The 25,236-nt window shown below is 36.8% G+C and overlaps 2 protein-coding genes and 1 non-coding gene across 3 annotated transcripts; all 3 read left to right on the forward strand.

Annotated features, from left to right (window-relative positions):
• The first annotated feature begins 9,602 nt into the window (after positions 1-9,602).
• Positions 9,603-10,370, forward strand: LOC129766725 (cuticle protein 16.5-like). Its single transcript, XM_055767324.1, has 2 exons — positions 9,603-9,669; positions 9,741-10,370. Exons 1-2 carry the CDS (start codon positions 9,658-9,660, stop codon positions 10,368-10,370), a joined length of 642 nt encoding a protein of 213 aa, XP_055623299.1. The 5' UTR covers positions 9,603-9,657.
• Positions 10,371-15,721: 5,351 nt separating this feature from the next.
• On the forward strand, positions 15,722-15,862 carry LOC129772048 (U4 spliceosomal RNA). The gene has a single exon (XR_008742551.1). It is a non-coding gene; the product is annotated as a U4 spliceosomal RNA (small nuclear RNA).
• Positions 15,863-17,564: 1,702 nt separating this feature from the next.
• LOC129766726 (uncharacterized) lies at positions 17,565-18,113 on the forward strand. The gene is made up of 2 exons (XM_055767325.1): positions 17,565-17,576; positions 17,640-18,113. Exons 1-2 carry the CDS (start codon positions 17,565-17,567, stop codon positions 18,111-18,113), a joined length of 486 nt encoding a protein of 161 aa, XP_055623300.1.
• Positions 18,114-25,236: the final 7,123 nt, after the last annotated feature.

The raw sequence follows: 25,236 nt of genomic DNA on the forward strand, positions 1-25,236 counted from the left end.
TTTAAAGCGCCCCGCATTTGATCTAACTTTTAATAAACCACCAGATGACCTTTCCTGAACTGTAACATGAACTATAATAATTATAATAGATGTATATATCTAGATCATGTAATTAATCCATCTCAATGACTTCAATTCTGATTATGGTTTATCCGATGTCCTGATGTTGATTTGTCCACATTAATACTACGGCAGCCGCTTGGCACGCTGCAGTTTGTTTATGTTGTGCTTCCCGCGTAGCAGAAATAAAGCTTCTCTGTTTTGAGTGCTGTTCACCTTTAGAGCTCCCAAAAAAGACGATATTTTGAAGAAAGCCTTAATCATGAATGGATTAATATGATGACAGTTAACTTAAGCAATGAGAAATGAAACATCTACTTGGAAATTCAAATTTCTTCATTCAAAAATAGTTATTTCCAAAACTAGACCAACCATGATCATTTTTCGGACAAACTTGCAGACAAACCATGATCATAATTTCTCTTTAAAGAAAATCGTTGAAAAATATAAAAATTTGGATAATTTGAACGTGTTATGGTATTATTAGCAACTAGAGAATTGGGGCTTTCCAAAAAACCCAAACTCGTTGATGACAGCTTGCGACGAGAGTTGAGGTTGAAGTAGCTTCCCAGAAGCTCGTGCGAAAAAATGTTGTTTAACTAGGCACTAAACTGTTCGAGGGCACTCCGGAAAACGTGGTTGTAAAACCTTCGGAAAACTGAAGAAATTCGATTTTGGTATATACTGCTGCTACGATAGTTTTAATCAGACTGATTGGTTTCACAATGTTTTCTGTTTTTATAGTTTTTATCTACATATGTATGTGTGCAAACAATGATAAGGAAATAGATTGACGCGAACTGTGTGGATTTCATTTTTATGGAGTACACGTTAATTCTTTTCTATGCAACTTCATTTAGGATCTACTTCAATTAGGTATTTTTAAATTTCGAAGAGGATAATAGATTTCTGCCCTCAACACTCGTCTTGATTACATGTGATTTTCACGAAGAAAAATCGATTTGCATTTACTAGTTGCGTGAGCACAAAATCTGACAAACCAACATCATTTACCCTACTCCTGAAAATTAAAAATAATGTCATCCGCATATGTTTTGATATTATTTTGTTACTTCATATTGTTCGCTATGATCAATTCGTGTTTGGTTTAATTAGAGAGGCCAGTCCTGTGGGATACTAGCAACATTATGTACCAAGTGGCGTGCGATATTTAAATCACATTTTTATTTTTAATCATCTGTCTTGGCGCCAAAGAATGGCGCAAAGGTCCTGGCTGGGTAAGGAAGTAAACAGTGCCCTCAAACCAAATCATCCGCTCTATGGAAAATGTTGTATAACTATTTTTTTGAATCCCTATGAGGTTCACCATAGGATTTATGGTAAAAAACCTACTTTTTGCATACCATTCCCGGTAGCTTAGAGATAAAAATTTGAAAAAAAAATTTTCTGAAGCTACATCTTACTATGGTGTATCGAAAAATATTATCAAAAAAAAAAATGTTTCATCAACAATTGAAGAACTAAAAATAATCTTGAAATATTCAAATATTTTTTTGGGGGACTTAGAGATACAGTACTACCCTAGTTCGTATATGAATGTGTTTCAACGCATTTTCTAGATATGTGTGTTTCAGAATTTTAACAGTGTTGGCGATACAAAAAAAAACATATTTTTATAAAGTTTTGTTTTTTTCAGAATTTTAAGATTCAGTACTGGTTAAATTTCTATTTGAATATGTTGGTATCTGTTTTTTGGTATTTGTTATTTTTTTCAGAAAATTTCAAGAACTGCGTGGTACGAAAATGTTCAACAGTTTTCTTAAAAATATTTTTTTTAAATTTATATTTTGTTTATGTTCTGATATTATTTTATTCTCCTGACATTTATAATTATATTGATAAAATAATCAAAGTGCGTCTTCTATGGTGTACCGCGACAAATTATAAAATTTTTTAGAAAAAATAATATTTTTAAAATTAATGCATTTTTTTGGTATTTCGGAATTTTCGGATTTTTTTCATTTTCAGATCCATTGAAACTTATTTTTCATTTAAATGTACCTGTTTTTGATCTGTGATTTTTTTTCAGAGTTTCAGAGCCTTACGCGGTACAATTTATTTTAAAAATTTAAGATTATGACTGTTTTGAACGTATTTTTTTATATATTAGGCTGTCAAAAAAGTCCTGCGGTATTTCCGCGAGGTGTCGTTGTAAGCGCGTAATTCTAGGTGTATTCATTGTATCGAGTCATACTATAGCTTGTTGGATAGGTATTTTTGCGCGCTATAATATAGTTATTGACAGTGTTTTGTTTGGTTAAGTCGTTCGTGAGTTATAGTGTCGCAAATATGGAGCAAAATAAAGAGAAAATCCGACATATTTTACAGTACTACTATGACAAAGGCAAAAATGCATCTCAAGCTGCCAATAAAATTTGTGCAGTTTATGGACCCGATACAGTTTCCATTTCCACCGCACAACGATGGTTTCAACGTTTTCGTTCTGGTGTAGAGGTCGTCGAAGATGCACGCTCCGGAAGGCCTGTCGTCGAAAATTGCGACAAAATCGCTGAATTAGCCGAGAAAGACCGGCATAGTAGCAGCCGCAGCATCGGCCAAGAGCTGGGGATAAGTCATCAAACCGTTATTAGCCATTTGAAGAAGCTTGGATTCACAAAGAAGCTCGATGTTTGGGTGCCACACACGTTGACGCAAAAAAACCTCTTTGACCGTATCGACGCATGTGAATCGCTGCTGAATTGCAACAAAATCGACCCGTTTCTGAAGCGGATGGTGACTGGCGATGAAAAGTGGGTCACTTACGACAACGTGAAGCGCAAACGGTCGTGGTCGAAGCCCGCTGAAGCGGCTCAGACGGTGGCCAAGCCCTCATTAACGGCCAGGAAGGTTGTGCTATGTGGTTGGTGGGATTGTCAAGGAATAATCTATTATGAGCTGCTTCCCTATGGCCAAACGCTCAATTCGGACCTGTACTGCCAACAACTGGACCGCTTGAAGGTAGCACTCATGAAGAAGAGGCCATCTTTGATAAACAGAGGCCGCATTGTCTTCCATCAGGACAACGCCAGGCCACACACTTCTTTGGTGACGCGCCAGAAGCTCCGGGAGCTCGGATGGGAGGTTCTTTTGCATCCGCCGTATAGTCCGGACCTTGCACCAAGTGACTACCACCTGTTTTTGTCCATAGCGAACGAGCTAGGTAGTCAGAAGTTAGCCACAAAAGAGGCCTGTGAAAATTGGCTTTCCGAGTTTTTTGCCAATAAGGAAGCGAGCTTCTATAACAGGGGTATTATGAAGTTGGCATCTCGTTGGGAACAAGTCATCGAATAAAACGGCGCATATTTGACTTAAAACAGATGATTGTAACTAATTTTATGAACAAATGAAAATTCAAAAAAAAATACCGCAGGACTTTTAAGACAGCCTAATATATGATTTTTTTTTCATAATGTATCGAGGATCGAACAAACTATTTTAAGGCAATCTTTGAATACAGCTATAAAAAATGTTTCGAGACAGAATTTTTCGTTGGAAAAAGTGTTGATTCATATTTTGAAGGCAATAATATAAATTTAGATGATAAATAAAGCATTTTCTTTAAAAACACAAATTCCCGGTATAAATTTGACAGAATGTATTACATATTTATTTTATATAAAAAATTGTTTTTTCGATGGTAATTTCATCATAATACGATGCACAATGAATATTTTTTCTAAATTTTCTTTTCCAAGCTATTGAGAATGTCGTGAAAAAAAGAAAAAAAAACGTTTGTAGCCATAGCGCTCCCGTGGCCGAGTGGTTAGCGTCATAACTAACATGCCGGGTGTTCGGGTTCGATTCCCGTTCTGGTCGGGGGAATTTTTCGTCAAAGAAATTTCCTCCGACTTGCACTGTGATCACTCGTATTCTAGAGCTTGCCACTCAGAATGCATTCAAGGCGTGTTATTTGGCATAGAAATCTCAACTAAGTACTAATAAAAATGACGCAAGTAATATTACGTTGAGACGGCGAAGTTCCTCTAGGAACGTTAGTGCCATTGACGAAGAAGAAGAAGAAGAAGCCATAGCGCTTATAGTGAACTATATAGGGATTCAGAAAAACTATCTAATTTTCTATTTTGCAACAATACTTTCCATAGCGCTGGTGGTTTTGGACTCTTTTCAGAAGTACACGAATATAATAAAGATATAGATTTTAGGGAAATAAAAAAAGAATGTAATTTTAAAAGAAATTTTAAAACTTATTAGGTATTTTCCTACCGCACAGTTCTCGGAATTTTCTGAAAAAAAAATCACAAATATCAGAAAACACATACACAAATAAATAAACATACGTATTTAAATATAACTTTAATATGAGACTCATTTCTCAAAATTCTAAAAAAAAATGAAAGTTTTATAAATATACATTTTTTTGTATCGCGGAATAGCTTTAAAATTTTGAAAAAAAAAACACACATGTATTGAAAAGGCGTAGAAATACATTTAAATACGAATAAGAGTAGTACTGAATCTCTGAAACCCCCAGAGAAATTTCAATATTTCAAATTTTTTTTAGTACCGTCGATGGGGGTGAGAATGGGTTATGGGGTCGAAAATGGAGACAGTTACTATTAGTAATATCTTGACAAATATTGCGAATATTTTTGAAAGCTGTGAACCGTTTAATTGTCTCCTATTAATTCTAATTTCTAAAACTTCTAATTCATAATACTTAACTGTAGTACAAATAGTTATTATTTAACAATTCATCAAAGTTTGATGTGTAAATAGCCACCTCAGAAAAAATCTTATGCCCAGCATTATACAGAACTACTAAATTGAAAATATTGGATTAAATTATTGCCAGATGAGTCATTACTGATTTTAAACATCAAATATTTTTTTCCATTCAAATTTCAATATTTTCAAAATAATCTCTTATTTACACTGAATGAGGGTGAGAATGAGTCAAGCATAAAATTGAATTCCATGCCAATATAGTGATTGTCAGATTTTCATGAAAACTGATAGTTTTATTCCTCATCGTAAAATATTAGACCCGTATTTTTAATTTTTTTAATGGATAAAATGCCATTTTATGGTGGTCCGAAAATCAACTTTTCCCTCGTTTTTCTGAAAATGACTTTTTTCAATCATTCATGACTTTTGAGTTACTTGACCGATCGATATATCAAATTAAAGCCAATGAGCTAAATTTGTTTAAAAACCATTACACTTGAAAAAAAAAACAGATTTTGTTTTCGTAATTATTGATTGTAATTGTTTTTCATAGCTTACATGGTTTCGGAACTAAGGTCACCATATTTTTTATATTTTTTCTTGAAAGCTGAGGTTTTTTTAAATAGCATATCCGAATATCAGAGAGGTGTTTTTTTTCGTTTCAGAGTGATTTTGCAAAGTTAACATGTTTCCAGTTTTCGTTCAATATTTCTATGCGACTAGAATTCAATTTTTATGCATTTGTGGTATTTTATGTGGCTTCAAATTGGTATATCGATCATCTGAATCGGCCCGGTAGTTCAAAAGTTCTGAATTTAAAAAAAAAGTCATTTTTGGAAAAAAAAAAAAAAAGGAAAACGCTGATTCACGTCAGCGTCTAGGTGTAGCTATCCGGGTTGTCGAAGACATAAGCAGGGACATCTGCATGGAGTTCGGCCTCGACAAGTGCCGCTGTGTCCATCTGCTGAAAGGGCAGCTTACCGAATCCGGAGGTTACGAGGTCTATGACGGCGAGTTCATAAGAGACATGGTTCGTGGCGAATCCTATAAATATCTTGGATTCCGACAGCTCACCGGGATTCGCCACTCCGACATCAAGACGGAGCTGCGAGACAAGTTCTTGAGTCGAGTGAACTGTGTCCTGAGGACTTTCCTCAACGCGGGGAACAAGGTACGCGCGATCAACACATTCGCGGTTCCCCTGCTGACCTTCAGTTTTGGTGTAGTCAAATGGAGCAAAACTGACCTAGAGGACCTTGAGAGGAGGATGAGGAAAGCATTTAAAGAGGCCGGAATGCACCATCCTCAATCGGCACTGGAGAGAGTTTCACTGCCACGCAAAGAAGGGGGACTTGGAATAGTCGACATATCTGCACTGTGTGTTGCCCAGGTACGACAACTGCGCGAGTACTTCGCAGAACGCGCCAACCAAAACGCGCTATACCGGGCTGTCTGCGCCGCCGACAGAGGATACAGCGCTCTGCACTTGGCGCAAGCGGAGTACCAACTCAACTGCAATCTGCAGACAGTGGAGGAGAAGATTGCAGCTTGGAAGCAGAAGGCAGTGCATGGTGCCCACCCCCATCAACTGGACCGGCCACACGTCGACAAGGCCGCATCTAATCTGTGGCTAACGCGTGGTGAACTCTCTTCAGTAGTAGAAGCCGACATGATAGCCATCCAGGACAGGATAATGCCGACGAGAAACTGCAGGCGGTACGTCTGGCATCAAGACGTTGATGACATTTTCCGGATGTGCCATCAACCAGGTGAAAACATAGAGCACATTATGGGAGGCTGTCCCGTTTTGGCCAACGCAGCCTACACCGAGCGCCACAACAACGTGGCCCGTATTGTTCATCGACAACTGGCGCTCCAATGTGCTCTACTGGAAGACAACGTACCAAACTACCGGTACCTGCCTGCACCTGTCCTGGAAAATGACCGTTTCAAGCTGTACTGGGATCGCACTGTTCTGACCGACCTCTCGATCCACCACAACCGCCCAGATATAATGGTTTACGACAAGAGCGACCGCAAAGTCACCATCATCGATGTCGCTATTCCACTGAACCAGAATCTGGAGGAGACCCACGGTCGCAAAATCTGCAAGTACCGACCATTGGCCGTGGAGCTCAAGGAACTGTGGGGGCTAAGGGAGGTCCCAAGAATTGTTCCAGTCGTTCTCTCTGGAACTGGAATTGTCCCGAAGACACTTCTGGAAGCGCTAAAGGTGTTGAATATGGAGAAGGAATTGGCCGGCATCCAAAAGTCGGTCATCCTTAGCACCTGCGCGATTGTCCGACAATTTCTCGGTCAGGACTGAAACAGCACGAGCATGCAGATACGTGCATTCCGCAGAGCCTAGTCCCCCTTTGGCATTCAGAAGCCCGGGGGCAGGTGAAAATTCTGGCTAGGTTCGCCTAGTTAAGAAGTGAGATAAGTCTACAAAATTGGAAAAATGCTTTTTCGTACCTTCGGTTAGTTTTGAAAAATCATAACTCAATAACACAAAATAACGAATCTCTGAATTTTGGATATGTTATCTAAAAAAATCTTAGCTTTGAAGAGAAAATATAAAAAAATTTAGCATCCTTGGTCCCGAAGCAATATAAACTATAACAAAAATACAATCAAGACCGAAATCGAAAATTTATGCAAGAATATTATTTATCGAAAAGAGACTAGCTAATTGGCTTTTTTGATACGTCGATCATCTGAATAGGTGCAGTAGTTCAAAAGTTATGAGTTTTTAGAAGAAATTATTTTTGGACAATATGCGAAAAAAAAGATCTTTCGGACCACCCTAAAATTTAAATAGCCACCTATTTAATTTGATATGTAGATCATCCGAAACGGTACAGTAGTTCGGAAGTCATGAATTAAAAAAAAATATTTTTGGAGAAAGTGAGAAAATTTTGATTTTTTGTGCAACCCTAAAATGGAAATGATCACCCTAATGATAAAAAATACGGGTCTAATGTTTTGCGATGAAGAACAAAACTACCACTTTTCACGAAAATCTGAGCACCACCATATAGGTTTGACATGGAATGGCTGTATATAAACATCTCCATCGCACTTCTAGGTGGATTGACACTATTTTCGTAACTAAAATAATCATTCAAGACACTTACATGTTGCTAAATTATCTTAAGATTTTCCAAACACAATTCTTAATAGAAAGTAATATTCACTACTTTAACCCATTGTCACCCCCTCGAAGAGATGAGATTGGGCCAACTTTCATTTAATCGTAGTTCAGTAAAAAATAATATTATTCAACAATTTCTTGAACATTTACGAGTGTTCATCATTAAAGAACATTTCTACGTAATCAGAATTATGTTTTACTCTAATTTACGATAATTATTAAATAAAAAGTTCGAAAACTACATTTTTTCACCCCCATCGACAGTACATCAATTGTTGATGAAAAAAAAATTTTACGATATTTCTCTGTACACCATAGATGTACTTTCAGTTTTTTTTTTTTCAAAAAAGGGCATAACCTAACAAAACCAACACCTAATGAAATACGAAAATATGTAAAAAAACATTTTCCCTTTTTTCCAAAAACATCTTTTTTTTTTAATTCATAAAAAATTGAAGGTAGTCTTTCTTGGAAAAATATAACATTTTTTTAACAATTGGACTTCGTTTGCGCAATTATTGATTGAGTTTGTTTTTTCTAGTTTACATGATTTCGGAGCCAAGGACGCTGTTTTTTCTTAAAATCTGAGATTTTTTTTACATAACATATCCAAAACCTTTGCGAAACAGTTGAATTTAGTTTTCGTAATTATTGATTGTATTTGTTCTATAGATTTAGACGATTGGGGGATGGGCGATTTAGAGACAATGGGCGCTATATTTTTTATATTTTTTCTTGAAAGCTTAGGTCTTTTTCCATAACATTTCCATAATCGATGATGAACCAAAACACGTGTAAGAAAAGTTGTCAAAAACTAACTTAACATTCAAAATAGCCGTACTTGTCAGCATAAGTGAGAAACAAGAGTACCAACATAATGCCACAAAAAGAACTAGAATCGAATATACGTAACCCGCGTAAATTCGAAAGCCGCGATACTTTTTGAACAGACCTCGTATTACCTGAATTCAATCTTATTAATCAATGAGATACAAAAGCAATCATCGAAATTTATTCAGTGTCTTTCTTTGTAATATTTTTTCAAAGAAGACTAGCTAATTGGTTCCAATTTGATATATCGATCATCTGAATCAGTACAGTGGTTCAAAAGTTATAAAATATTTAAAAAAAAGTCATTTTTGAGAAAAGGAGGAAAAACTGACTTTTCGTACCAGCCTAAAATAGAAATTGACACTCTAACGAAAAAAAATACAAGTCTAATATTTTTCGATAAGGGACAAAACTACCGGTTTTCACGGAAATCTGAGAACCTCTGTATCGATTTGGCATGAAATGGCTAACTATATCTATAGAAATCATACTTCATCCATCTCGATCACTCAAATATCGAAACAGAAAACCGTTAACTACTCTAAAAATAAACATCGTTTAGCATAAAAGGTGAAGAAATGAGTCTATTACCTTATAGAATCACGATTTCTAGATAAAAAATGATAAGTCATAATAATTTATAAAAATCAATCATTAAATGGATACACACCAGATGCACCCCCCAAACGCTAGCTTGTCGACAAAAAAATATGAAAGTGTATAAAACCAAAATTTCGGTTGAGTTGCTCGTCAACACGATTATCAATGCCAAGGCGGTAAATGGTTCAATAGTTTGTCAGAGCTTGTTATAAAAACGAGGTACAGCTCTGAGAGAGCTATAGTTCAACAATATACCTTCAACGTGTAATTAGCTTCCTCTGAGTTTCACGGAACAATCATCCAAAATGTTCAAATTGGTAATTTTTATTGAAACTTTGCAATAAAAATTACCGAGTATATGATTTAATTTTGTTTTTTCACATTCAAGGTGCTGTTGTTTGCTGCTGTTACTGTTGCCGCTGCCGTTCCGCATGCACCCGTTGTCCATCAGCCAACCCTTGTGGCTCACAAGCATATCTCTTACCAGAAGAGTATAGTGGAAGAACCAACTGTTGCTCACGTTGGAACCGTCGTCAAGCATGTCCCAACTGGAGTCACCCACCACAGCTCGTCGGTTGTCCATGATACAAAGTTCTCCGAACCAATTTATGCTCACGGTTCGAAGAAAACCATTGTTGCGACACCAGTTGAGAAGACCACATACCATCATACCGTGGCTGCTGCTCCCGCTATCAAAACTGGCTATGTCGAGGCCGCTCCGGCTCTGACCTACGCTGCTGCTCCAATCGTTAAGGCTGCTCATGTCGAATCCGTCCCAGCTTGGACTTATGCTGCTGCCCCGTTGGCCGAAGATTCTTATGTCCATGCCGCCCCAGCTCTGACTTACGCTGCAGCTCCAATTGCGGAGGCTGCCTATGTTGATGCCGCTCCAGCTTATTCTTATGCTACTCCAGCTGCCAAGACTGCCTATGTTGAAGCTGCTCCAACTTTGTCTTACTCCGCTATTCCATCTGCCCACTATGTTAATTACCCAGTGGTCTATGCAAAGCACTACTAATCGATTTGAATGGAATTGATCGTGTATTTCTCATCAAATATGTATATTATGAATGTGAATAAAATCTTTGACTGTGATAATATGATAATAGATACATTTTTTTTCTTGCTACAGAAGACTTCCGGTGAAATGTTTTTATATAATTTGGTTTTGAAAAGTATTGTTGGCTCCAAATCAATTCTTAAATACATTTACAGAAATCAAACTCGTATTGAATATCGTTTAAATTTGTCAAAACTCATCAATTCCATTTTCCGTTTGGAAATTATGTTTGGATAACAGTGAAAACAAATTTCATTCAAGAAATACAAATAACATGCAATTTAGTTTGGTAAAATTATCAAAATGAATATAAGATTGGCAAAGAAAAAAAGAAGGAATTTTGAATATGAAGTGAAAAGGAGATGTAATTGGTTATTGGTTATTCGTTGTTGAAATTGGGAACACGCTTGCTGTAAATTTTGGATGATGTTTTAACTTTTTTCTAGTGGATCAGAGCGTGTGAGGAAACGAATTGTTCTTCTATGCTGCTTGATTTAACACCGAGTGGTGACATTAGCTTATACGGAAAGCAGTGAAAGTTTTGACGTAGGACTACGTCTTTCATTTCTATACGGGTGTAAAATCAAAGTTTCGAAAACGAAGGCGTTACGCCGGAGACCGAGATTTTGAGCGTTGATAGTTCTTAAACAACTGAACGGAATGGTATGATAAACACTTCATTCGAAAGATGAAATGTCTACGCGTTATATACTTGTTACTTTTTCATCCAAAAACTTGTTTTAATAGCCTTAAAATTGCTTTCAAAACAGGCTATTGAAATCGCCAATCGGTATATGAGCGAGCGCCGCTCGTAAACCCACTCAGTTATGATTGAACAGTGATTGGAGCATGTTGTCGCTGTTGTGGTGAAGCTAACTTCGTTTATCTTGAAAGCGCTGATGAACGGTGTCACCAAGAGCCTGTTTGTGCACCTTAGACCAGAAGGGAATCCATCAGGAGGAGAGTGATGCCACGGTTCCGCTTGAAACATCGGAGCAGCCGCCACACACACATACACGCGCGGAACCTTCGTTGCTATCATCGTTGCTGAAAAATAATCTACCAGTTCCCCTGGGAATTGAAAAATACATTCATGTGAAAGGGTTTATTTTAATGTTTTCTATCCATACAACACTGCCACCAAATACATTTGGTTTTGTGATTTTTCAATCAATCGCAATTAACAGGAAAGCTTCTGAATATTATTTTTCCCCATCAGTAGAAAATTTTCGTATCCAATATTGGATGCATAACATGAAAAACGGAAAATGTTTCACATCGCGAAAATCGTGTAATTTTCGAGCGATTATTTGCTTTTTACTCATATAATGTTGCGACCAAATACATTTCGTTTTGGATTTTTCTATCAAGTGCGATCAACGTAAGACCACGTCTTTCGGCAATATATTAGAGGTGCAATGAATCTTTAGGAATTCCCGCTCTACGCGTACTGGTAAACGATGTTTACTCAACAATTTCTCAAACGAGAAATGGATGTTGTGAGGAAGGATTAGCGAGGGCAAAAACGACAGACGGGCAGAAAACATCTTCATTTTATCTTTCGAATAATGTGATTCATACCACTCCGTTTTGCCAGAAAGAGATTATTAATGCTCAAAGGAGCAATCGAGTCCTCCGAGGAAATTACCCAGCGCAAATTAGAGTCGACTATCGATTGCGGCATTCGTACACAAATAATTTTATAATGCAGTTTCATCAAAGTGATTTCTTCGATATGAGGAAATATTCACTACATCATGTCATGTATTTCATATTCATCACTATCAAATCCATATCAATGGCACCTATCGGTATCGAATTACCATCAACACTACGATTTTCGCTAAATGCTCTTTTCAGTTTGGCATGCAAAAAACGTTTCTGAACTCTAATCCATCAAATTTGGAGCCTTGAAAAGAGCCGTTGATTATATACCAAGCTAATATAGCACGCTCTCCTCGGATACGATAGGCCAGCTGGATGTCCTTGGGCATGATGTGACGTGTTTTGCATGGATAGCACACAAATTGGTATCTTCGAATAGGCCTCCTGCAGCGTCATAACCGCGGAACTTTGGAAGCGCAAGTCGGTTTTGAAGTCCTGAGCAATTCCACGAATCAAATGCTGCAAAGGTAGCTTGCGGATCAGCAATTCGGTCGACTTCTGATAGCGACGAATTTCACGCAAAGTTCCCGGTAGATAGCGATGTGGTTTCTTCACACTTCCTGCGGCTGGTGCGCTTATTCGAGCTGCTTTCACCGAAAGACTAACGAGCTGTCTGCTTGGTCCCAAACAAACGAGTCCTCACGGTGCGAGAATAGAGTAAGAAATGAACGAAAGCAAAGGAAGCGTTATATTATAAACCATAAAAGTATAGAATATAAACCCCACCCTCTTTATTATATAAGCTTACTGTATACTTACTCCGATGTTATTCGTTTCTCTCTCAGGGTAAGCAACGAATATAATAAGGGTGGGGTTTACATTCTATACTTTTATGGTTTAGAAAATGACGCTTTCTTTGCTTTCGTTCATTTCTTACTCTGTTCTCGCACCGTGAGGACTCGTTTGTTTGGGACCTATCAGCTATCACAAGTCGACCGAATTGCTGATCCGCAAGCTACCTTTGCAGCATTTGGTTCATGGAATTGCTCAGGACTTCAAAACCGACCTGCGCTTCCAAAGTTCCGCGGTTATGACGCTGCAGGAGGCCTATTCGAAGATACCAATTTGTGTGCTATCCCCGCAAAACGCGTCACATCATGCCCAAGGACATTCAGCTGGCCCGTCGAATCCAAGGAGAGCGTGCTATATTAGCTTGGCATATAATCAACGGCCCTTTTCAGGGCTCCAAATTTGATGGATTAGAGTTCAGAAAAGTTTTTTACAGGCCAAGCTGAAAGGAGTATTTTCGTTTGAATGCCATTCAGCATCGAGAAAATTCCGGAAAGATCTAATCGTTGCTGAAAAATAATATGCCATTTCCCTGGGAGTTGAAAACTACATTCATGCGTAAGAGTTTATTTTAATGTTTTGTAACCATAAACACAGCGACCAAATATTTTTCAATCAAGTGCTTCTGGAGGGCTTCGAGTATCGAGGAAAATTTGGAAAAATCTAATCGTTGCTGAAAAATAAGCTGCTAGTTCCCCTTGAAAAATACATTCATGTGAAAGTGTTTATTTTAATGTTTGCTAACCATATAACACAGCGACCAAATAATTTGATTTTGTAATTTTTCAATCAAGTGTAATTAGCAGGAAAGCTACTGAAGATTATTCTTACCCATAGTAGGATATTTTCGTATCCAATATTGTATGCGTGCGCTACGGAAAATATTTGGTATCGCAAAAATTATATAATTTTCAATCGATTATGGCTCAGTCGCCGAAATTTTCATACTCAGAGAGTTCATTCCCCTCTAGTTTGCCTTCCAAATTAATTCCCATTAATTTTTCGTGAGGACATCGACAAGACAACATCGTTACTGAACGTGCTGGACGAGCTGGACGGCGAGGGATCGAGGGATTCATTACCTGGCCTGACCTGACCTGAAATGCAATCAGTTTGTTTTAACTGTGAGGGAGCGCAGAAAAGCCGATCGATCAGAAGGAGAAGAGAAGGTGACCAAGACAGTATCAGCATCGAAAAACGGTTCCCCGGGAAGACATCGAAGCAGCCACCACACCCACACACACATACTCGCGCGCAACTCTTTTCGTTTGCTGGTTATCGAGAAGAAACCTGGAAATAAGTGATCATTGCTGAAAAATAATCTGTCAGTTCCCCTTGAAATTGAAAATTACATTCAAGCGAGTTTATTTTAATGTTTTCTATCCATATAATATTGCGACCACATACATTTGGTTTTGTGATTTGTCAATCAAGTGCAGTTAGCAGGAAGGCTTCTGAAGAATATTCTTCAGAACAATGTTTTTTGTATTCATTATTGGATGCATAAAACCTTGAGCCTCCAACGTAACGCTCTCGTTTTCGAAGTCCCCCAAATATTCATTTATTCATTCATTCAGAATGGATTTAGATTCAACTTCAAACAAATGATTTCTAAATCAACGATAGTCCTACATCACCCTTGCGGTTATACCATAGATATAACCCACTTCCTGTTTTTTCAAACAAAAAATGAAAAATTTGTTGTTAGAAAAACTTTTTCCCAGTAAAAGTGTTCATCTTTTGATATATGTGTGACTTGTTGGAAATTATAAGGGCTATTCACACAATTTTTTTGAGAATTGAAGAAAATTAAAAAAAATATTTTTATTTTTTTAAATATTTTTTTTTTCAGTGTAATTTCAGCAATTAGGTCGACTTCTGATAGCGACTTTAATTTTTTTATGAATATTTAACACTCCTATACTCGTAATTTGTGTACTTTGGACTGTGCGCGTCTCTGTGATATTGTTATTAAGTATTTTTAGGCGTTATTGGTATTTATTCAAAGAAAAAGATATAGTTGAGCGGAAAAAACTCCAGATTTTTTTTTCTTTAACTTCATTCAGTTTTAATAGTCATTTAATTCAGCCACCTCATTGATGCCCGGTCTGTCAGACCTATACGCGAGTGTTGGAAGGCTTTGCACCAGAATTTTCTAGATATGATAGTTTTTGAGTTATATTTTTTGTAAAAAATAAATTTCTCCCTTAACTATAATGCTTCGTGCATACATACAGTTTTTCCCAATTTCGTATTCGCAAATAAAGAGTCAAATATCCGGCATACCAAAAGGAAAAAAATGCTCAAGAAGAGGTAAAAAAACAATATTGCCATGTATAATTGTTGAAAATCTTTTTAATTTCGTATATTTCCTATAGAGGCCAAAAATTTTCAAAACGCTCTAAATCATACAGACGCAGGTCATCACAGCATTACTCTTCAAAACTTGTTAATATGTATTTAAAATTTGGAAAAAAATAAGGGCCCGATCTGAGAGCTCTAGGGAGTAAAAATATGCCGACTAACAAAGTTGAAATTATTATTTTTAATTCTTAGTTATTTCTTATGCTTTACCTTTTATTTTCATCTATATCTGCATTTCCCGATATCTCAAGTATAGTACCTGCTACGGTCTTGAAATTTGAAACTTTTGTTAGATAAAGTGTCTACTTTCTACAGGAAATATTAAAAAACAGATCGGTGACAGTCACTTCTCCAATTTTTGTTCACCCGTAAACTCATGGTTTCCTGGTACATTCAAGTTTTCAGTATACCATCGTAGACGTAACATTTGATTTCTAAAAGTCCTAAAGACTAATAAGCATGAATGTCTGTTCAGTCAACGTTACTTATCAAGCTTTGCGCAGTGGCGATATCGTAACCAATGAGGTTTTACCGAGGTGCGATTATTGCTAGTTGAAAAAAAAACGTATCTTATCATAGAAATATAATTCAATGGAAAACCAACCTTTCGTTTTTGAGTAGTGACATTTCAATAAATAATTATCGCATAGAGAATGAGCAGTTTTGGAAATGAGATTAAATTCTGTACAAGGTCGAATTTTTGCATTTCATCAATCAAATATAAAAATAAGGAGGGAGGGAGGAGTGTCTATCCAACATAGACTCATTTATTGCAACCTAAAACCTCCACATCCCAAAATTGGGTTTGTTTGCTTGGTTTATTCTCGAGTTATACTAAAATGTGTATTTCATTTATATGGCAGCCCCTCCTTAGAGACGGGGAGGAGTCTCGAATTATCGTAAAAACCTTCCCCGGCCCCAAAAATCCCTCCATATAAATTTTTACGTCGATCGTTTCAGTAGTTTCCAAGTCCATAATAATCAGACAGATAAACAGACAGACAGAAATTCATTTTTTTATATATATATAGATAGAAAAATTAGAAGAGCACTTCACTGTACATTGTGCTGAAATTAGTCGGTACAGCCATTCTTCTGGTGCAGAATTTCATCAAATTTCATTTAAATTTAATCAAAGACGAAAGGGTGGTTTTTCATTTAATCGAAGATACCGTTCTGAATCATATTTCGGACGCTTAAGGCATATGATGCAGAAAACAGATCTAAACTTTATGCACAGATATTATTTGGTTTATATTTTCAATAAATTCAATATGCTTTTAAGCTTTCTACTTTGGTACCTATTTGATTGAAAACATAAAAAAATCATCGAATAAAATGCTTTTCAAGTGAAGCGAATAAGAATCAAACTTTCGAAGAAATTTCGGACAGATTGAAATCAAATTTCGGACACTTTATTTTGTAATTTTTTGGACGAAAATTACATTACACGTGATTATATTTTATGGTCAACTGCGAAAAACTTACCAAGCAACTGTTAACGATGATGAGAACTGATGAAACATTTGAGAAATTTAAATATTTATGAACGGGTAAGTTCTACGTGCTCACGCTAAGAAAACGTCAAACACAAACGATAATGAGTAGTGTTATAAGATTTCTGCCGATTATGGTATAATTCAAATGTAGTTCTCATATGAAATGATAGTGAAACCAAGGGATTACTCTGAAGAAGCAAATGGGATATTAATTTTATAGTTATATCATCAGTACATTAAGGATTCCAAGATATTAGAACAAAGTGTCCCAAATATGATGTTGTCCGAAATATGATTCAGAACGGCATCTCTGGAATAAAATATATCAATGGTACAACGTGATTTGACATATACTACAGGTGTGTTAGATTTTTTGTATCGTACACGAAAATTACTCACACATACAAAAATAACGTGCAGAATCACGGTGTTTGATTCAGAAATTATGTGAATTTTGTTGTTATAAACCCGTTTTTCTTTGTGTTTTGCTCACAAATGATTCTACAGGTCACGAAGTTACAGATTCCCAAAATCATAAAAAACAGCAAAAGTCTGGGTGAAAAAATCATCGGAAATAATAATTGATTGAAACAAATCATCGAAGTTGTACACGCTAGTCACCACCTCCAATATTTTTTTGCCGACAGGTGAAAATAAAAATGTACAGAACCAAAATTTTAATCATGTTGTTCGTCAACACGATTATCAATGCCAAGGCGCTACACGGTTGAATGACTCTTATTGAATGCTTGTTATAAAAGCGTGTTACAGTTCACAAAGATATACAGTTCAAAAATATACCTTCAACGAGTAATTAGTTCATTGTCAACCTAAAATGTTCAAATTGGTAGTTTTAGTACAAACATTCATGAAGTGTTCTACTCAATTATGTTTTTTTTTCGCATTCAAGGTGCTGTTGTCTGCTGCTTTTGTCATGGCCGCTGCTGCCCCGCATGCGTCCGTTATCCGTCAACCTGCACTTGTGGCTCACAAGGAAATCTCTTACCGGAAGAGCATCATTGAAGAACCAACCGTTGCTCATGTGGGAACCGTCGTAAAGCATGTCCCAACTGGAGTCACCCATCACAGCTCATCGGTTGTTCATGACAAAAAGTTCTCTGATCCAATTTACGCTCATGGCTCGAAGAAAACTATTGTTGCGACTCCAGTAGAGAAGACCACATACCATCACACTGTGGCTGCTGCTCCAGTTCTGACTTACGCTGCTGCTCCAATTGCCAAGGCTGCTTATGTTGAAGCCGCTCCAGCTTGGACTTATACTGCCCCAGCTATCAAGACTGCCTATGTTGGAGCCTCTTCAGCATTATCCTACTCTGCTGTTCACCATGGCACCCATCCCGTGGTCTATGGAGAGCACTACTAACCGATTTGAATGAAGTTGATATAATGATATAATTGGCTGTACAAAAATGATGGTGAATAAATTTTGTGACTGTGATATTATGATACTGAATGATTTTTTTCTCTTCGCGATGACTTTTTCCCATCGACAGAGCGAAAAAAAAATTTATAAGGAGCTATTCGATTTTTTAGCGTGAGCGTTTAATCTGAAAGACCCTGTATTCAAGATGAAAATATGTACCAAGAAATGATTTTTGCTACATATATCAAGACTGATACCAGAGGAGAATCGACCAACCTTTGAGAGATGCGAGTTTAAAAACTACAATTATATTTAAAATATTTTAGGTTTTCACTATTTTCATGTTTCTTGAGATATCTTTGCACATGCAACCAAACTGCAATGTCTATATACCATTGAATGAGAGATTAAATGCTTGTTTGAAGAGCCGTGGGTAGACCTACGTTTCATTTTGTAATTTATGAGAAACAAGCATTTGAAAAACAGGTATTTTGAAGCGTTGTCACGTCACAAAAATAGAGCATTTTTTTAGTTTATCAGATGAACATAGGTTCAAACATTTTTATACTTGGGTTTCTCTGAGCAAACAATGAAGGTTAATAACTCACAAAATTTGGTTCAGATCGATCCACAAATAGAGGAGTATCAACTGTCTCCAGAAGTTGTTGTCACGTCACGAAAAGTATACGATCCATTCCAGTGTGATGTAACAACATTTTGACTCACTACAAACAATTTTTTTTTGCGTTTTCATGAATAAAGCACACAAAATTAAACGATGTTATAGTAAAATTAGGAAAATTTCCAACAAGAATCATCAGTTGGAGAATATTTTATAGTTCGATTGGCTTGTTGTCAGTCAGAATTAACAAGCAAATGAAACCAAATTTGGCATGTGGAGGTTTTAGGATGCAATAAATGTTTCTATGGTGATAAGATACTCCTTCCCCCTCTCTTAGAGGGGGCTGCTATACAAATGAAACACAATTTTTTGCATTACTCGGAAATTAATCAATCAAACGAAACCAAAGTTGGCATGTGAAAGTTTTAGGGTGCAATAAATGTTTCTATGATGGTTAGACAGTCCTTCCCCCACTCAAAGGGGGGGCTGCCATACAAATGAAACACAAATTTCTGCATTACTCGAGAATTAATCAAGCAAATGAAACCAAATTTGGCATGTGGAGGTTTTAAGATAAATGTTTCTATGGTGTTTAGATACTCCTTCCCCCTCTCTTAGAGGGGGCTGCCGTACAAATGAAACACAAATTTTTGCATTACCCGAGAATTAATCAAGCAAATTAAACCAAATTAGGCATATGGAAACTTTAGGGTGCAATGAATGTTTCTATGGTGGTTAGATACCCCTCCCCCCTCTCTTAGGGGTGGCTGCCATACAAATAAAACACAAATTTCTGCATTACTCGAGAATTAATCAAGTAAATGGGCGGGACGAAGTTTGCCGGGTTAGCTAGTATAATATGTTATCAGCGTTTATATATGTACAAGTAAGAATAATTATGTTTATATAGGTATCCATGTAAGTATTTGTATGTATGATCTTAAATCTATTGTCGCGTTTATAAATGTGCACTGGTGATCATGTAACCCCGTAGTTATTTAATTCATTAATTCTTAATTCTTTAACACATTAATTCATTATTTCTCTAATGCTTTAATTATTTAATTCTAATTGCTTCAACTATTTTATTCTTCAATTTTAAAATCCTTATTGATTTAATTCTTGGATTTTTAATTTTTTCATTCTCCTTTTTCTTTCACCCTTTAATTCTGTAACTCCCCAACCCTTCAATTTTATAATCCTTTTTATTAATTGATTTTTTTATTTTCTCATTCGTTAATTCTTTGATCTGTTCCTGCCGTCGCGAATGATAAAGTTATAAAGAGTGCGATTGATTTTAGATAAATTCTCTAGATTACCTTCTCAGATTCCCCAAAGACAACTTTTCGTCGCCATAATTAGATTTCTATAAAGCGTACGCGCGGTGCATAATGGGACATATAACCGGAATGAATATTTCTAAAGTAGTTCCCTCGGTTACCTTCTTAGGTTTCCAAAATATAATTACTATCCGCCTTTACGATTTGAACTCAATAAAAAAAAGCACACACGATGAATAACTGAGTATATCACCAAGTCGATTAGTTTCTAGTTTTAGAGGGATTCCATCGGTTACCTTCTCAGGTTGTAACTCTCTGCTGTAGTGATATCCATGAAGCGTATGCGCAATGAGCAACGAAATGCATCGCCAGGTCGATTGATTTTAGATTAGTTCTCTAGGTTACTTTCTCAGGTTTTCAATAGATAATTTTCCGCCGTTATGATTAGGTTTCATCGGTCACCTTTTCAGGTTGACTAGAGATAATATCAGCCACTGCGTTTACATAATTTTAAAACATAATACTAGTAATGAATCATAAAATATAGGTTTAAAAATAACCTCGGTAGTCGCGATTTAATAATATTTTGATAGATAATACAAGTTTTAGTTTTAGCGAAATTAAAAGAATTTCCTCGGTGATTTTTTCCGGTTAAGAATATATTGTCGATTGGAGAAATTCTAAAAGGGTTTCTTAGCGACCTTCTCAGGTTGAAAATTGACCCTTGGTCTCCTCGATTGAATAAAAATATATAGATCGAGAGTTTTTAAAGGAGTTTTTATGGCCTTCTCAGGTCAGGAAAAATATCTATGTACTACGCACGACGAATAACGAAATGCATGACCGATCCGATTAGAATGTATATTTTTTAAATCTCATTTCGCCGAATAGCTGAGAGTTCACGTTTTTAGAATCACATCACTTACCACGGTGAATCCTGATTTTTGTTAACCATTCCCACTAACAACTATCCCTTCCATGAATAACGCTAGGGAACCACGCTATAGAGGCGACCCTTCTGGCCTTCGGGCGGCGAATATCATACTAACATTCCTTCCCTTCCCCTGGTGACTGTAAGGACGTGGCCGGCGTCGTTATTGACCATTTAAAGCTCGAATCACCGAAAATTGCACAACGAGAATGATTTACTAGTCCCAAGTGTCATTCTGTGTGTTCTTTGTGCAATTTGGTTGGTTAAGGTCAATCACGGAGAGCAACTACGAATTGTACAGTCTACCCAAGCTCAAGCTCAAGCTCGATTGGCTTGTTGTCAGTCAAATACTTTTGTGACGCGGCAATACCTGGCTTTTTGCTGTTTCGGACTGTTGAACATTAATGATTAATTTAATTAACTACAGTTACGTTTCAAAACATACAAATCATCTTTCTACTATGTTTTATCAACACGCCTTGAGATGTATTCCGAGGGGCAAGCTCTAGAATACGCGTGATCATAGTGCAAGTCTAAGGAAATTTCTTTAACGAAAAATCCCCCGACCAGAACGGGAATCGAACCCGAACACCCGGCATGATAATGTGAGACGCTAACCACTCGACCACGGGTACATCGTATTCCGATGCCATTTTGGAATCGAGGATGGTGACTTCCGGTTCGTTAAAAATGGATATAAAAGACCGGGAATGGCATGAAATCCCACAATACGATCGTGAATGGTAATGTTGGCATATATCCATGGATGTGCGAAGAGGAATAAAAAAGAATAATGTTTGATAGTGAGAGATAGGATTTAAGTGAGAGGGAGATAATGTCTGAGTGGAAAGAACTTAGCCTTGGAGCGACATGTGTGGAGTTATACAAAGAAAGTGCACATACAAACATCAACGATCAACGATCAAAGTCAACGTCAAAGTCAAAGGCATATTCAACACGCAAACATGAACGCCCTTGCACAGGTATGTGCGCGGATACAAACAAAGATATTTTCAAAAGTTTCTGATAGTAAAATCAAATGCGTTCCCCCTGTAGTGAGCGCCACTCGATGAACCAGGATTGTGCTAGCCATTGATGGCAAGCGCCAGAGTGAACGTGTTGAACAATCACGATATAAAAACTGGAGGTCGGTTTAGGACTACTCCGACTTTTCCCAAATAAAGACATATCGTGTATTACAGGTAACAGGTAGATTCAATTTATATAGCTTATTTTGATGAACATACCATACACAATTAAAATTGCGTTGTTTCGTAATGTTTCACAATATAAAAGAACATAGAACTCATTTTGCACACAGGTTGAATATATTTCTTCTCTGTTTTTGAAGGAATGAAAACGTAAACTGGCGCTAAAACGCTAGAATGGTGAGAGCCAGAAAAAAGTCACCATATTATCAAATTGTCAGCACTATGACACCTTTCGTTTGACACTATTAAAAATGCAGTAGGAAGCACCGTTCCTGAGATATAAAGGAGGGTAGGTTCAGGACCACCCGTTGCGTTAGGACCACCTTCCCCTATAGGATGGACTTTTGGAAGGGGAAGGGGAGATCTCAGAGGAAAGTAAGAAGTATAGTATATCGCTTGCTACTATACGGTGAAATTCTTATTTAATACAACTTATTGATTGTGTGACGTGACAACGCTTCGTGGATACTGTTTATTCGCCCAGAGCGCGTTGTCACGTCACGCAATGCATGCCGTCAAAATGCACATTCTTGCGGCGAGTTTTTTGAAGAACGTAGTATACAGGAATCTACGTTCATCTTTCATTGACAAATCATAGAACAAAGTTTATTTGTATGTTTTGAAACGGAACTGAAAATACAACATTAATGTTCGAAAGTCGGAACCCGCAAAAAGACAGGCGTTGTCACGTCACATAAGTATTGGGCTGGCAACAAGCAAATTCAACTGCAAAATATTCTCCAACTGAAGATTCTTGTGGTAAATTTTCTCAATTTCACTTTAAAATCGTTTACTATTTGGAAATCGTGTGATTTATACATGAGAACGAGAAAAAACCTGTTTTTAGTGAGTCAAACCGTTGTCATGTCACGCTGCAATGGGTCAGCAGTATGTGATGGTTGAGAGAAATGTCGACCGTTTACAACACTGGTTGCGGATAGAATGGTTTGCGATTTGAATGTTTTACATCAAAGGCATTTCAGTTTGATTCTCAGAATGTAAGTCACAAAAAACTCGAAAGCCTAGAAACTCTAAGATCGAAAAGATCGGAAGAAAAAGATTATGTACAAAGAATCGATCCAAAAAATTGGAAATCCAAATGGAAAAGATCGATCTTCTGAAAATCGATCCGAGATCGCCCAATCCTAGTCTGAGGTAGAACTTTTTTCTGGAAAAGGGGTCTCTTGCCCAAAATAGTTTGAGAACCTCTGGTCTATATTGATACGTGGCGAATGATTCCGCCTAGATTTTTGACTGTGCGGAAAATGGAAACGTTTTCTGTAAACTTTTCGGTCCCACGTGAATTTCAGGTTACTAGATAGATTCTTTATTTCACTACGATGGTTTATTGCTTGCTTTCCTCCTTGTTTTTAAGAGGCTTTAAACTTTGCAGTTCATTCGCCTCTCACAAAGTATTGAACATCTCGTGCTCTATTTATACGGTACACGCTACGGTAATTTCTATTGTTACATATTTACTCGGGTATTCTGGAACATTCGCTATAAGCAATGGAACTTTGTTTTATAGCGGGTCCGTTTCCATCTATTCCTATTATATGACAATTCGATTGTATTTGTTTTGATTATACAATGTTATTGTTTATTGTGATGAGTATTTCTTCAGCTTCCGAATGTTCAGAATGAAACGGGTAAGTACCTTTTGTTCTGTTTAGTGTAATTATTATGCATGTGTTTTCCAGGTGCGGATTTAGAATACATTGGTGGACTTGGTTTCAGTGTAATTCTGTAATGTAATTTTGTGTTTTGTACTGAGAAATAAAGTGTTGGTATATAATCGATGTGAATTCTTTTTTTTTTTTGTGAATCCGATTGTACGATCCGGGTCGGGCCGGAACAATATTTTTATGTTGAAATTCCTTGTTCATTTCTAAATGATCTCTTAATCTCTTAAAACGCAATACGAAAAGGAAAGAAGACGGCATGTTAATTGTGCCTTCACTAATTTATGAAAAGGAATCAGTGAAGTCTCCCGCATCGTTTTCAAATTTCCTCATTAGTATTTTTTATTTTACTGCGTATTATTGTTGCTGTCTTATGTTGTACTGATTTAATTTTATTTATTATCTGGAGATTTGACAAAACTCATGACCGGATTTGTCGGAAATAATCTTTAATCTTCATTGGGGTAAACGTAGCACAAATAGAGGAAGTGGGGACGTAGTGGTCACCCTAAGGAATATGTCTTTTTATTGCGCCTACATACCGATTCAATTTCCGATTCTCGATGAATATTATAGTTCAACTCATTGTTCTTCAAGATAGCAAACGGCTTTTACTAGAAAAATTCAAAATAGTACACTTTTCATCATTCGAAAAAAAGGTGAAAAATCGCTTTTTTTTTGCTTGGAGGTAAAGTGGTTACCTAGTGGGGGCAAAGTGGTCAATCGCACATATCAAGCTAAATGGGATAGATTTATGCGTATTTTTCGTCCAAATTTGTTCAGATCATTCTTGATATAGTAGGTACATGTATGAAATAAGCTTGACCTATTCGCCTAGAGTCTCAATTTAAATTTTCTCACGCATACGCATGCGTATTTTTCGTCCAAATTTGTTCAGATCATTCTTGATATAGTAGGTACATGTATGAAATAAGCTTGACCTATTCGCCTAGAGTCTCAATTTAAATTTTCTCACGCATACAAAAACGTAGTAAGAAACACATAACGTTCCGCAGTTTTTTTTTTTTTTTTTATCTGTATTATAGTGACTTTCAACTCATTTGGCTGGTTCGTCACTTTTACTTCCATTTTTGGAAGAATGTCGGGAGTGAGAATTGAACTCGTGACCTTCAGCGTGAGAGGCATGGATGTTACCACTACGCCAGATCGCCTCCACAACGTTCCGCATGATGAGGCTTGGTTAATTTGGAATGGCATATTTATCCAGGGTCAAAGCCACAAAAGGATCTTCTTCAAGAGCAGAATGTGATGAGGTATATCAGCTTTAATTAAACAGAACATTATAAGTTGTTATTCACCTATGACCACTTCACCCCCAAACATCAAAATAATTTATATGTTAATTAATCGCTTAGTTTGAACAAAATATCGGTTCA

Source organism: Toxorhynchites rutilus, chromosome 2 (genome assembly GCF_029784135.1).
Source record: "Toxorhynchites rutilus septentrionalis strain SRP chromosome 2, ASM2978413v1, whole genome shotgun sequence".
NCBI classification, from domain to species: domain Eukaryota; kingdom Metazoa; phylum Arthropoda; class Insecta; order Diptera; family Culicidae; genus Toxorhynchites; species Toxorhynchites rutilus.